The 15,572-nt window shown below is 41.1% G+C and overlaps 1 protein-coding gene across 1 annotated transcript in view; it reads left to right on the forward strand.

Moving 5' to 3' along the window:
• The first annotated feature begins 667 nt into the window (after window positions 1-667).
• Window positions 668-15,572, forward strand: part of Oseg2 (intraflagellar transport protein Oseg2) — a 560,852-nt gene continuing 545,947 nt past the window's right edge. Inside the window, exons 1-2 of the mRNA XM_071675913.1 lie at window positions 668-829; window positions 3,629-3,741. Of these exons, the coding sequence (XP_071532014.1) occupies window positions 668-829; window positions 3,629-3,741 (275 nt within the window). The remainder of the gene's footprint in view (window positions 830-3,628; window positions 3,742-15,572) is intronic.

The following is a 15,572-nucleotide window of genomic DNA, read 5'->3' on the forward strand; positions in this document are numbered from 1 at the left end:
GATATGTCATAATTGTATTTGCTCATTGAGATTTAACATCCTTTCCCCCCTTCCTTCAGCATCCCACCACTTCTGCTGGGCAATCAAGGCATTAACTTTAGCACTGTACCATGGCCATATAAGTTATTTGAGCTCATTTGTACAAATCATTTACTTTAACACATTTTTCTTTCTTTACTGGCAAAAAGATGATTTCAAGGCCCTACAGACAAAGAAATGGCTTCATTCTTTCACACACTTGTTCTCTAACTGTCATGTATAATGCACCAAAGTGAGAGCCATCTATCTACAATTAGGCTTCACTAACTTTTCCATGATTTCCCCTGAAGGTTCATATTCCTTGGTTCAGCCCATTGGCAGTACATCTTCCCCTGTGAACCTTATTGTTCCAATTGCTCTATCTCATGCATGCCTTTTACTCTCCTGCATCTTCGGTCCACGTCAAAAAATATTATTCATTCCGTCCTTCCATCTCCAAATTGTTCAAATTGTGATTGAAAAACTGCAAGTCACTTGGTGCTGAAGGGTCAATATGTGCAGAACTAACAAGACTTTAGTATTAGGTAGTTGATCTTTGATGTAATCTTTGTAAGGTATGCAACTACTTTTTTATTTAGCCACATTTGATGTAGTTTTTAAATATGGTCATTCCTTCTACAAGAATAACATGTATGTTACATTTCAGGATGGTGCTGCGAAAATTACAGCTCTGGCATGGTCCCCCAACAATATCAAGTTGGCTGTGTCCACAGCAGAGCGTGTGATTCTGCTGTTTGATGAAAATGGAGAACGCAGAGATAAATTTTCAACAAAACCGGCAGATCCTAAGGTATGATCTCTGAGTAAAGAATTTTATTAGTTGATTGATTTAAGCTGTGTTATTAGTACTCTGCAACATCGTGCTAACTGAAATGAACTAAGAATTTTTCATCTATGGTGTGAGCCCTATTTGCTTGAGGGAGAATGCTATCTAACCAGAATTTCCCCCTTGGCTACCGTAACATATTTGAGGCAGGCCAACAGTTGTTCATAGAGACCCAACAACCATGCAGCAGCTCACCTGGGTGGGTGTTGTTAATGGCATATTGGTGAGATTGTGCCTTCCATCCTCCAGCCCTTATCTCTCATTCAGTCACACTTCAAAAATACAGACCTGTTAACCATTCCTTTTATCTACTAGTTGTGTTTTCACCTTGCTACCTTTGTTTTTGGTATGTAAAGCTGATGAATCTTTATCTTTTGTTTGTGTTTTATGAAATGAATCGTCACTTCTTTCTTTCATTAGAGCTTCAGTGTGCAAGATAGTGTATCTTCTCTGGTTGGTCATGTGATCATGATTTTCCTAATGATGCTGTCATTTGTGTTGCTTTGCTTAGGTTTTATATATTAATCTTTATTTTATTTTGTTTTTATTTATTCTGAATTTTAATGTATTTTCTCCTGTTTACATATCAGAAGTTGTTTGAGTATGTAGTTTGGCTCTTTAACAGTGAACATAAATCTAATCAGTTTTTATGTTGTTTTGTCTTGTTATTGTTTTCTTTTTTTGGAAATTAATGGAAATTGAATATAATTGTATATAGTGAAGGTATACTATATTTTGACCCAGAAGTGGATGATCCTATATGTGGCATGTCTCAAGTATTGTGATTGCATAGGGAGAGTATCAAAGTGCATTGTTAGGTCTTGAAGCCTTAGATCACCCAGTTGGGAAGTTTACCTGTCAGTGGGACAGGATGTCAGATGGCCTCTTCCATTGATTTGTTTTATTTGCTTTTACTGGTATGACTGCTCAACATATGCTTATCTAGTATGATGCAATAATCTGATGCTGTGTCATCAGTAAAGGAGGCAAAGACATACTGAGGACTCCAATTTTTTTGTCCTTTTTAGGGACTTGGATCATTATACAAGTGTGTATGTTCTTAGAATTATATTAACACCTTAAGAAATGTTAAAAACTTTTCTGATGGGTGTGATAATTTAACAATGGTATTTCTGACCCTGGCAGTTGATAGGCTAAACGCCTAAATAGCCAACCAATCTTTAGTGTAAGAATCATACAGTACGCTAACTTTCCCTAAAATAGAATTTCATTGGAACTTTGGTTGTATACAGTATACAAAAACCCAGCTCGTACTTGCATTTATGTCCTTTTGTGGTTTGGCCTACGAGCTTAACTAATTACTCTTAGCTGAGAGATGTTAGAGTTAGGACCTTCTAACACAGTCTGTCAGATTGGGAACACTGCTTTCTTCAACTATCAGTATCTTTTCAACAGGACAGCAGCCACTTGCTCATTGCAGGCTCACCATCAGCAAATCAGAGATGTTTAAAGATGATGTCATCAACCCAGTGGTTCTTGGTTAAAGAAAGCCCACTTTTTTATTGTATAGCATGATGTCAAGACTACCACAGCAGGTGGATCAGTGTCCTAAATTTTCTATTTATATTTATTATTTAGTCTTTTAAGAAACTGGTGTACTTGTACATGCATTGATCAACATTTTAGGATATAAGCTGCATTTTTGTATTATTGTTCAGATATGTATTACTGTCATTGACAAGCGAGTAAAGGAGGTTGTAAGTGTGCCAAAAGGTGTAGCATATGGAGTTCCTGGTCTCTTCTTGGTGGTAGCAAGTGTGAAAGTTTTTAATGGCTTTCAGAAGAGAGGAAAATACATGAGTAGTGAAAGTGAGTTTCAGTATTTGCATCATTTGCAGCAGCCCTGTTTGTACTATTGCCACTCATGATTACGATGGGTAAACAAGACATTTTGGAAATCATAAACATGAATATTAAACCATTATTCAGAAGCTTATTGTATAACCTTAGGCCAGTGTCAATATAAAATGGAATATAAAGTGCACTCGTTATATTGTAGTTAATAGGTAGTTTACTGACAATTCAGTAATATCACGTTTGCAAAACTGTATAATCAATCAACTGATTGTTATGAGCTGACAGCTCTGCATATGTGAACATGTCCACTAATTACACTGTAGTTCACAGATGGCAGCTGCACAGGGATATGGCAGTGCTTTTGAGAATGTAAAGGTATTTCTTCTTGTTGCAGTAGAAGGAAAAGTTTTTGCATAGACATGAGGTAAACTCGCTTCCAGTAATTCAAATGCCTGTTGCCTTGGTAATAACACATGCTTTAACAGCACATCCAAATGAAGAGCACACATAGTTAAACTACTAACATTTTGCATTATATTATTACATCTGTTGGTGATAACTGATAAAAGCACATCAAATGGCTATGACTGTCAAAGGGGATATACCTGCTTTTAGCACCAAATGGGTTAGATTTTTATTTATGAATATAGAATTATGTAGTGTATGAAGGGAAAGTTTCAGTCATTGATATGGAGTCTTTTATGGCATGCATCATGAAGTAGCCATAATGTTGAAAGAGTGGATGTTTATCATCTTGATTTTGTTGCTGGACATTTCATTCTCAGATTTGCAGATTTGCTATGAAAAGCATGTGGAAAAAATATTTGACTGTAGGCCAGACAAGCTAAAACTAATATTGATTTACATAGAAGTACTTTATTTTTAAATAGGTAACTATTTGGATATAGTTTCATATTGTTTTGAAATACATACTTCTCTTTACAGTATGGCAAGAAAAGTTATCTTGTGAAGGCTGTAGCATTCTCTCCAGACAGCACAAAGATAGCAGTTGGCCAGACTGACAATATTATATATGTGTATAAGATTGGAGAAGACTGGTGAGTCTCTGGATTTGCATCTTTTCCATTAGTTTCTATTGGTTAAGAAACCACCTTAGTGATTATTTCCTGTACACTTATAGAAACCAAAAACCTAATCCTTAGGACCAAGCATGCTCAGATTTTGGAATTTTAAAGATTATTGACATACAAGGGTATGTATAAAAGTATTGTAACTGTAATGGATTATTTTGTATACCTAATATAGGTAGATGTAATTTGTTGGTAATATATATAGAGATTTATTTATTTTTGAGCACATGTCTGTGTGTGTGTATATATATGTATACATTGAGATGTATAGGTATGTATATTTGCTGTGTGGACATGTATGTATATACACGAGTATGTGGGTGGGGTTGGGCCATTCTTTCGTTTGTTTCCTTGCGCTACCTTGCTAACCTGGGAGACGGTGACAAAGTAAAATAAATAGATGAATAAATATACATACTATATAGAACATTAACCCAACATTTTGCAACTACCTTCTAGAAAATCATGCTTTATCACCTTGGTTACCAATTTCAACTAAAGTTGCAATACACATTATTCCTTTTTATTGCCAAGTACAGTTAAAGGCCACAGCTTTCAAAATTCAATTCGTATGTCCCATTTGGTTCCCCAACCCAAAGGCGTGCAAGGAATAGAGTGAATTGGAACAATGTGGTATACTGGGGTCAGCATGCTGTCAATGGATTGAACCGGGGCATGTGAAGTGTCTGGGGTAAACCATGGAAACTTTTGTAGAGCCTGCATGTGGAAAGGGGGCTATGGTTTCGATGCGTTACCCATGACAGCTAGAGACTTGAGTGTGAACGAATGTGGCCTTTGTTGTATTTTCCTAGCGCTACCTTGCACGCACGTGGGGCAGGGGGGTGCCATTTCATGTGTGGCAGGGTTGCGGTGGAAATGGATGAAAGCAGCATGTATGAATATGTACATGTGTATATATGTATATGTCTATGTATGTATATGTATGTGTACATAGAAATGTATAGGCATGTATATGTGTGTGTGTGGGCATTTATGTATATACATGTGTATGTGGGTGGTTGGGCCATTCTTTTGTATGTTTCCTTGCGCTACCTCGCTAACAAGGGAGACAGCAATAAAGTATTTATTTTTTTATTTATTTATTTTTTTATTTTGCTTTGTCGCTGTCTCCCGCGTTAGCGAGGTAGCGCAAGGAAACAAACGAAAGAATGGCCCAGCCCGCCCACATACACATGTATATAAATACACGTCCACAAACGCAAATATACATACCTATACATCTCAATGTACACATATATATACACACACAGACATATACATATATACACATGTACATAATTCATACTGTCTGCCTTTATTTGTTCCCATCGCCACCTCGCCGCACATGGAATAACAACCCCCTCCCCCCTCATGTGTGCGAGGTAGTGCTAGGAAATGACACAAAAGGCCACATTCGTTCACACTCAGTATCTAGCTGTCATGTAATAATGCACCGAAACCACAGCTCCCTTTCCACATCCAGGCCCCACAGAACTTTCCATGGTTTACCCCAGACGCTTCACATGCCCTGGTTCAATCCATTGACAGCACGTTGACCCTGGTATACCACATCATTCCAATTCACTCTATTCCTTGCACGCCTTTCACCCTCCTGCATGTTCAGGCCCCGGTCACTCAAAATCTTTTTCACTCCATCTTTCCACCTCCAATTTGGTCTCCCACTTCTACTCGTTTCCTCCGCCTCTGACACATACATCCTCTTGGTCAATCTTTCCTCACTCATTCTCTCCATGTGACCAAACCATTTCAAAACACCCTCGTCTGCTCTCTCAACCGCACTCTTTTTATTTCCACACATCTCTCTTACCCTTACATTACTTACTCGATCAAACCACCTCACACCACATATTGTCCTGAAACATCTCATTTCCAGCACATCCACCCTCCTGCGCACAACTCTATCCATAGCCCACGCCTCGCAACCATACAACATTGTTGGAACCACTATTCCTTCAAACATACCCATTTTTGCTTTCCGAGATAATGTTCTCGACTTCCAAACATTCTTCAAGGCTCCCAGGATTTTCGCCCCCTCCCCCACCCTATGATTCACTTCCGCTTCCATGGTTCCATCCGCTGCCAGATCCACTCCCAGATATCTAAAACACTTCACTTCCTCCAGTTTTTCTCCATTCAAACTCACCTCTCAATTGACTTGACCCTCAACCCTACTGTACCTAATAACCTTGCTCTTATTCACATTTACTATTAACTTTCTTCTTTCATGCACTTTACCAAACTCAGTCACCAGCTTCTGCAGTTTCTTACATGAATCAGCCACCAGCGCTGTATCATCAGCGAACAACAACTGACTCACTTCCCAAGCTCTCTCATCCACAACAGACTGCATACTTGCCCCTCTTTCCAAAACTCTTGCATTCACCTCCCTAACAACCCCATCCATAAACAAATTAAACAACCATGGAGACATCACACACCCCTGCCGCAAACCTACATTCACTGAGAACCAATCACTTTCCTCTCTTCCTACACGTACACATGCCTTACATCCTCGATAAAAACTTTTCACTGCTTCTAACAACTTGCCTTCCACACCATATATTCTTAAAACCTTCCACAGAGCATCTCTATCAACTCTATCATATGCCTTCTCCAGATCCATAAATGCTACATACAAATCCATTTGTTTTTCTAAGTATTTCTCACATACATTCTTCAAAGCAAACACCTGATCCACACATCCTCTACCACTTCTGAAGCCACACTGCTCTTCCCCAATCTGATGCTCTGTACATGCCTTCACCCTCTCAATCAATACCCTCCCATATAATTTACCAGGAATACTCAACAAACCTATACCTCTGTAATTTGAGCACTCACTCTTATCCCCTTTGCCTTTGTACAATGGCACTATGCAAGCATTCCGCCAATCCTCAGGCACCTCACCATGAATCATACATACATTAAATAACCTTACCCACCAGTCAACAATACAGTCACCCCCTTTTTTAATAAATTCCACTGCAATACCATCCAAACCTGCTGCTTTGCCGGCTTTCATCTTCCGCAAAGCTTTTACTACCTCTTCTCTGTTTACCAAATCATTTTCCCTAACCCTCTCACTTTGCACACCACCTCGACCAAAACACCCTATATCTGCCACTCTATCATCAAACACATTCAACAAACCTTCAAAATACTCACTCCATCTCCTTCTTGCATCACCACTACTTGTTATCACCTCCCCATTAGCCCCCATCACTGAAGTTCCCATTTGCTCCCTTGTCTTATGCACTTTATTTACCTCCTTCCAAAACATCTTTTTATTCTCCCTGAAATTTAATGATACTCTCTCACCCCAACTATCATTTGCCCTCTTTTTCACCTCTTGCACCTTTCTCTTGACCTCCTGCCTCTTTCTTTTATACCTCTCCCACTCATTTGCATTCTTTCCCTGCAAAAATCGTCCAAATGCCTCTCTCTTCTTTTTCACTAATAATCTTACGTCTTCATCCCACCACTCACTACCTTTTCTAATCAACCCACCTCGCACGCTTCTCATGCCACAAGCATCTTTTGCGCAAGCCATCACTGCTTCCCTAAATACATCCCATTCCTCCCCCACTCCCCTTACCCCCTTTGTTCTCACCCTTTTCCATTCTGTACTCAGTCTCTCCTGGTACTTCCTCACACAAGTCTCCTTCCCAAGCTCACTTACTCTCACCACTCTCTTCACCCCAACATTCTTCTTTTCTGAAAACCCCCACAAATCTTCACCTTCGCCTCCACAAGATAATGATCAGACATCCCTCCAGTTGCACCTCTCAGCATATTAACATCCAAAAGTCTCTCTTTCGTGTGTCTATCAATTAACACATAATCCAATAACGCTCTCTGGCCATCTCTCCTACTTACATACGTATACTTATGTATATCTCGCTTTTTAAACCAGGTATTCCCAATCACCAGTCCTGTTTCAGCACATAAATCTACAAGCTCTTCGCCATTTCCATTTACAACACTGAACACTCCATGTATTCCAATTATTCCCTCAACTGCCACATTACTCACCTTTGCATTCAAATCACCCATCACTATAACCCGGTCTTGTGCATCAAAACCACTAACGCACTCATTCAGCTGCTCCCAAAACACTTGCCTCTCATGATCTTTCTTCTCATGCCCAGGTGCATATGCACCAATAATCACCCATCTCTCTCCTTCAACTTTCAGTTTTACCCATATCAATCTAGAATTTACTTTCTTACATTCTATCACATACTCCCACAACTCCTGATAAAGGATTAGTGCTTCTCCTTCCCTTGCTCTTGTCCTCTCACTAACCCCTGACTTTACTCCCAAGACATTCCCAAACCACTCTTCCCCTTTACCCTTGAGCTTCGTTTCACTCAGAGCCAAAACATCCAGGTTCCTTTCCTCAAACATACTACCTATCTCTCCTTTTTTCTCATCTTAGTTACATCCACACACATTTAGACACCCCAATCTGAGCCTTCGAGGAGGATGAGCACTCCTCGCGTAACTCCTTCTTCTGTTTCCCCTTTTAGAAAGTTAAAATACAAGGAGGGGAGGGTTTCTGGCCCCCCGCTCCCGTCCCCTTTAGTCGCCTTCTGCGACACGTGAGGAATGCGTGGGAAGTATTCTTTCTCCCGGGAGAAAGCAACAAAGTATAATGAATAAATATGAAATATGATATAACAAGTACTGGTGATGTAAGGAGATAGAGTGAGTATTTTGAAGTTTTGTTGAATGTGTTAGATGATAGAGTGGCAGATATAGGGTGTTTTGGTCAAGGTGGTGTGCGAAGTAAGAGGGTTAGGGAGAATGATTTGGTAATCAGAGAAGAGGTAGTAGAAGCTTTGTGGAAGATGAAAGCTGGCAAGATAGCGGGTTTGGATGGCATTGCAGTGGAATTTATTAAAAAAGGGGGTGACTGTTTTTGACTGGTTGATAAGGATATTTGATGTATGTATGACTCATGGTGAGGTGCCTGAGGATTGGCGGAATGCATGCATAATGCCATTGTGCAAAGGCAAAGGGGATAAAGGTGAGTGCTCAAATTACAGAGGTATAAGTTTGTTGAGTATTCCTGGGAAATTATATGGGAGGGTATTGATTGAGAGGGTGAAGTCATGTACAGAGCATCAGATTGGAGAAGAGCAGTGTGGTTTCAGAAGTGGTAGAGGATGTATGGATCAGGTGTTTGCTTTGAAGAATGTATGTGAGAAATACTTAGAAAAGCAAATGGATTGGTATGTAGCATTTATGGATTTGGAGAAGGCATATGATAGAGTTGATAGAGATGCTCTTTGGAAGGTATTAAGAATACCTGGTGTGGGAGGCAAGTTGTTAGAAGCAGTGAAAAGTTTTTTTGAGGATGTAAGGCATGTGTATGTGTAGCAAGAGAGGAAAGTGATTGGCTCTCATTGAATGTCTGTTTGCGGCAGGGGTGCATGATGTCTCCATGGTTGTTTGATTTGTTTATGGATTGGGTTGTTAGGGAGGTGAATACAAGACTTTTGGAGAGAGGGGCAAGTATGCAGTCTGTTATAGAGGAGAGAGCTTTGGAAATGAGTCAGTTCTTGTTCGCTGATGATACAGCACTGGTGGCTGATTCGTGTAATAAACTGCAGAAGCTGGTGACTGAGTTTGGTAAAGTGTCTGAAAGAAGAAAGCTGCGAGTAGATGTGAATAAGAGCAAGGTTATTAGGTACAGTAGGGTTGAGGGACAAGTCACTTGGGAGGTAAATTTGAATGGAGAAAAACTGGAGGAAGTGAAGTGTTATAGATATCTGTGAGTGGATTTAACAGCAGATGGAACCATGGAAGTGGAAATGAGTCACAGGGTGGGGGAGGGTGAAAGTCCTGGGAGCGTTGAAAAATGTGTGGAAGGCAAGAACATTATCTCGGAAAGCAAAAATGGGTATGTTTGAAGGAATAGTGGTTCCAAAAATGTTACATGGTTGTGAGGCGTGGCCTATAAATAGAATTGTGCGCAGGAGGGTGGATGTGTTGGAGATGAGATGTTTGAGGACAATATGTGGTGTGAGGTGGTTTGATCGAGTAAGTAATGAAAGGGTAAGAGAGATGTGTGGTAATAAAAAGAGTGTGGTTGAGAAAGCAGAAGAGGGTGTTTTGAAATGGTTTGGTCACATGGAGAGAATGAGTGAGGAAAGATTGACCAAGTGGTTGAGAGAGCAGAAGAGGGTGTTTTGAAATGGTTTGGTCACATGGAGAGAATGAGTGAGGAAAGATTGACCAAGAGGATATATGTGTCAGAGGTGGAGGGAACAGGGAGAAGTGGGAGACCAAATTGGAGGTGGAAAGATGGAGTGAAAAAGATTTTGAGCGATCGGGGCCTGAACATGCAGGAGGGTGAAAGGTGTGCAAGGAATAGAGTGAATTGGAAGGATGTGGTATACCGGGTCAACCTGCTGGCAATGGATTGAACCAGGGCATGTGAAGCGTCTGGGTAAACCATGGAAAGTTGTGTGGGGCCTAGATGTTGAAAGGGAGCTGTGGTTTCAGTGCATTATTGCATGACAGCTAGAGACTGAGTGTGAACAAAAGTGGCCTTTGTTGTGTTTTTCTAGTGCTTCCTCACGTACAAACCCTCAAAATACACATCACCGCTACTTTCTATCACCTCCCCATTACCCCCCTTCACTGATGTTCCCATTTGTTCCCTTGTCTTACACACATTCTTTACTTCCCCAAAACATCTTTTTATTCTCCCTAAAATTTAATGATACTTTCTCACCCCAACTCTCATTTGCCCTCTTTTTCACCTCTTGCACCTTTCTCTTGACCTCCTGCCTCTTTCTTTTATACATCTCCCACTCATTTGCATTATTTCCCTGCAAAAATTGTCCAAATGCCTCTCTCTTCTCTTTCACTAATAATTTTACTTCTTCATCCCATCACTCACTACCATTTCTAATCTGCCCATCTCCAACACTTTTCATGCCACAAGCATCTTTTGTGCAAGCCATGACTGCTTCCCTAAATACAACCTATTCCTCCCCCACTCCCCTTGCGTCCTTTGTTCTAACCTTTTTCCATTTTGCACTCAGTCTCTCCTGGTACTTCCTCACACAAGTCTCCTTCCCAAGCTCACTTACTCTCACCACTCTCTTCACCCCAACATTCTCTCTCCTTTTCTGAAAACCTCTACTAATCTTCACCTTCGCCTCCACAAGATAATGATCAGATATCCCTCCAGTTGCACCTCTCAGTTTAACACCTCTCAATTAACATCCAAAGTCTCTCTTTCGCATGCCTGTCAATTAACACGTAATCCAATAATGCTCTCTGGCCATCTCTCCTACTTACATACGTATACTTATGTATATCTCTCTTTTTAAACCAGGTATTCCCAATCACCAGTTATTTTTCAGCACATAAATCTGCAAGCTCTTCACCATTTCTATTTACAACACTGAACACCCCATGCACATTACTCACCTTTGCATTCAAATCACCCATCACTATAACCTGGCCTCATGCATAACTACTAACACACTCACTCAGCTGCTCCCAAAAGCACTGCCTGTCATAGAAGGCGACTAAAGGGTACGGGAGCGGGGTACTAGAAACCCTCCCCTTCTTGTATTTTAACTTTCTAAAAGGGGAAACAGAAGAAGGAGTCATGTAGGGAGTGCTCATCCTCCTCAGAGGCTCAGATTGGGCTGTCTAAATGTGTGTGGATGTAACCAAGATGAGAAAAAAAAAAGAGAGATAGGTAGTATGTTTGAGGAAAGGAACCTGGATGTTTTGGCTCTGAGTGAAATGAAGCCGAAGGGTAAAGGAGAAGAGTGATTTGGGAATGTCTTGGGAGTAAAGTCAGGTTTGTGAGAGGACAAGAGTAGCACTACTCGTAAAGCAGGAGTTGTGGGAGCATTTGATAGAGTGTAAGAAAGTAAGATTGCTATAGATAAAACTGAAAGTGGATGGAGAGAGATAAGGGATTATTGGTGCTTATGCACCTGGTCATGAGGAGAAAGGTCATGAGAGGCAAGTGTTTTGGGAGCAGCTGAGTGAGTGTGTTAGCAGCTTTGATGCACGAGATTGGGTTATAGTGATGGGTAATTTGAATGCAAAGGTGAGTAATGTGGTAGTTGAGGGTATAATTGGTGTACATGGGTTGTTCAGTTTTGTAAATGGAAATGGTGAAGAGCTTGTAGATTTGAGTGCTGAATAAGGACTTGTGATTGGGAATACCTGGTTTAAAAAGACAGATATACATAAGTATACATATGTAAGCAGGAGAGACGGCCAGAGAGCATTTCTAGATTACATGTTAATTGATAGGCGCATGAAAGAGAGACTTTTGGATGTTAATGTGCTGAGAGGGGCAACTGGAGGGATATCTGATCACTATCTTGTGGAGGTGAAGGTGAAGATTTGTAGAGGTTTTCAGAAAAGAAAGAATGGTGTGGTGAAGAGAGTGGTGAGAGTAAGTGAGCTTGGAAAGGAGACTTTTGTGAGGAAGTGCCAGGAGAAATTGAGTGCAGAATGGGAAGAAGTTGAGAGCAAATGACGTAAGGGGAGTGGGGGAGGAATGGACTGTATTTAGGGAAGCACTGATGACTTGTGCAAAAGATGCCTGTGGCATGAGAAAGGTGGGAGATGGGCAGATTGGAAAGGGTAGTGAATGGTGGGATGAAGAAGTAAGATTGTTAGTGAAAGAGAAGAGAGGCATTGATTTTTGCAGGGAAGTAGTGCAAATGACTGAGAGTTGTATAAAAGAAAGAAGCAGTGGGTCAAGAGAAAGGTGCAAGAGGTGAGAAAGAGGGCAAATGAGAGTTGGGGTGAGAGATTATCATTAAATTTTAGGTTTCAGAAGTGGTAGAGGATGTGTGGATCAGGTGTTTGCTTTGAAGAATGTATGTGAGAAATACTTAGAAAAGCAAATGGATTTGTATGTAGCATTTATGGATCTGGAGAAGGCATATGATAGAGTTGATAGAGATGCTCTGTGGAAGGTATTAAGAATATATGGTGTGGGAGGCAAGTTGTTAGAAGCAGTTAAAAGTTTTTATCGAGGATGTAAGGCATGTGTACGTGTAGGAAGAGAGGAAAGTGATTGGTTCTCAGTGAATGTAGGTTTGCGGTAGGGGTGTGTGATGTCTCCATGGTTGTTTAATTTGTTTATGGATAGGGTTGTTAGGGAGGTGAATGCAAGGGTTTTGGAAAGAGGGGCAAGTATGAAGTCTGTTGTGGATGAGAGAGCTTGGGAAGTGAGTCAATTGTTGTTCGCTGATGATACAGCGCTGGTGGCTGATTCATGTGAGAAACTGCAGAAGCTGGTGACTGAGTTTGGTAAAGTGTGTGAAAGAAGAAAGTTAAGAGTAAATGTGAATAAGAGCAAGGTAATTAGGTACAGCAGGGTTGAGGGTCAAGTCAATTGGGAGGTAAGTTTGAATGGAGAAAAACTGGAGGAAGTAAAGTGTTTTAGATATCTGGGAGTGGATCTGGCAGCGGATGGAACCATGGAAGCGGAAGTGAATCATAGGGTGGGGGAGGGGGCGAAAATCCTTGGAGCATTGAAGAATGTGTGGAAGTCGAGAACATTATCTCGGAAAACAAAAATGGGTATGTTTGAAGGAATAGTGGTTCCAACAATGTTGTATGGTTGCGAGGCATGGGCTATGGATAGAGTTGTGCGCAGGAGGGTGGATGTGCTAGAAATGAGATGTTTGAGAACGATGTGTGGTGTGAGGTGGTTTGATCGAGTAAGTAATGTAAGGGTAAGAGATATGTGTGGAAATAAAAAGAGCGTGGTTGAGAGAGCAGAAGAGGGTGTTTTGAAATGGTTTGGGCACATAGAGAGAATGAGTGAGGAAAGATTGACCAAGAGGATATATGTGTCGGAGGTGGAGGGAACGAGGAGAAGTGGGAGACCAAATTGGAGGTGGAAAGATGGAGTGAAAAAGATTTTGAGTGATCGGGGCCTGAACATGCAGGAGGGTGAAAGGAGGGCGAGGAATAGAGTGAATTGGATCGATGTGGTATAACGGGGTTGACGTGCTGTCAGTGGATTGAATCAGGGCGTGTGAAGCGTCTGGGGTAAACCATGGAAAGTTGTGTGGGGCCTGGATGTGGAAAGGGAGCTGTGGTTTCGGGCATTATTGCATGACAGCTAGAGACTGAGTGTGAACGAATGGGGCCTTTGTTATCTTTTCCTAGCGCTACCTCGCACACATGAGGGGGGAGGGGGATGGTATTTCATGTGTGGCGAGGTGGCTATGGGAGTGAATAAAGGCAGACAGTGTGAATTGTGTGCATGGGTATATATGTATGTGTCTGTGTGTGTATATATATGTGTACATTGAGATGTATAGGTATGTATATTTGCGTGTGTGGACGTGTGTGTATATACATGTGTATGGTGATGGGTTGGGCCATTTCTTTCTTCTGTTTCCTTGCGCTACCTCGCAGATGCGGGAGACAGCGACAAAGCAAAATAAATAAAAAATATAGAAATATTTAAGGAGAAGAAAAAGGTGTTTTGGAAGGAGGTAAATGAAGTGCGTAAGACAACAGAAGAAATGGGAACATTGGTGAAGGGAGCTAATGGGGAGGTAATAACAAATAGTGGTGAAGTGAGAAGGTGGAGTGAGAATTTTGAAAGTTTGTTGAATGTGTTTGATGATAGAGTGGCAGAGAGAGGGTGTTTTGGTCGAGGTGGTGTGCAAAGTGAGAGGGTCTGGGAGAATGATTTGGTAAACAGAGAAGAGGTAGTGAAAGCTTTGTGGAAGATGAAAGCTGGCAAGGTGGCGGGTTTGGATGGTATTGCAGTGGAATTTATTAAAAAGGGGATGTAACTGTGTTGTTGACTGGTTGATGAGGATACTCACTGTGTGTATGGTTCATGGTGAAGTGCCTGAGGATTGGCGGGATGCATGCTTAGTGCCATTGTACAAAGGCAAAGAGGATAAAGGTGAGTGTTCAAATTACAGAGGTATAAGTTTGTTGAGTGTTCCTGGGAAGTTGTATAGGACGGTATTGATTGAGAGGGTAAAGGCATATACAGAGCATCAGATTAGGGAGGAGCAGTGTGGTTTCAGAAGTGGTAGAGGATGTGTGGATCAGGTGTTTGCTTGGAAGAATGTATGTGAAAAATACTTAGAAAAACAGCTGAATTTGTATGTACCATTTATGATCTGAAGAAGGCATATGATAGAGTTGATAGAGATACTCTCTGGAAGTTATTACAAGTATATGGTGTCAGAAATAAGTTGCTAGAGGTAGTGAAAAGTTTTTATTGAGGATGTAAGGCATGTGTTCGTGTAGGAAGAGAGGAAAGTGATTGGTTCCCATTAAAGGCTGGTTTGCGGCAGGGGTGCGTGATGTCTCAATGGTTTTTTCATTTGTTTATGGATGGGGTTGTTAGGAAAGTGAATGCAAGAATTTTGGAGAGAGAGAGGCAAGTATGCAGTCTGTTATGCATGAGAGGGCTTGGGAAGTGAGTCAGTTGTTGTTTACTTATAATACAGCGCTGTTGGCTGTTTGAGTGAGAAATTGCAGAAGTTGGTGGCTGAGTTTGGTAAAGTGTTTGAAAGAAGAAAGCTGAGAGTAATTGTGAATAAGAGCAAGGTTATTAGGTTCAGTAGGGTTGAGAGACAAGTTAATGGGGAGTTAAGTCTGAATGGAGAAAAACTGGAGGAAGTGAAGTGTTTTACATATCTGGGAGTGGATTTAGCAGCAGATGGAACCATGGAAGAGGAAGTGAGTCACAGGGTGGGGGAGGGGGCGAAAGTTCTGGGAGCCTTGAATATGTGCAAGACGAGAAC

Source organism: Panulirus ornatus, chromosome 21 (assembly GCF_036320965.1).
Source record: "Panulirus ornatus isolate Po-2019 chromosome 21, ASM3632096v1, whole genome shotgun sequence".
Classification (NCBI taxonomy): domain Eukaryota; kingdom Metazoa; phylum Arthropoda; class Malacostraca; order Decapoda; family Palinuridae; genus Panulirus; species Panulirus ornatus.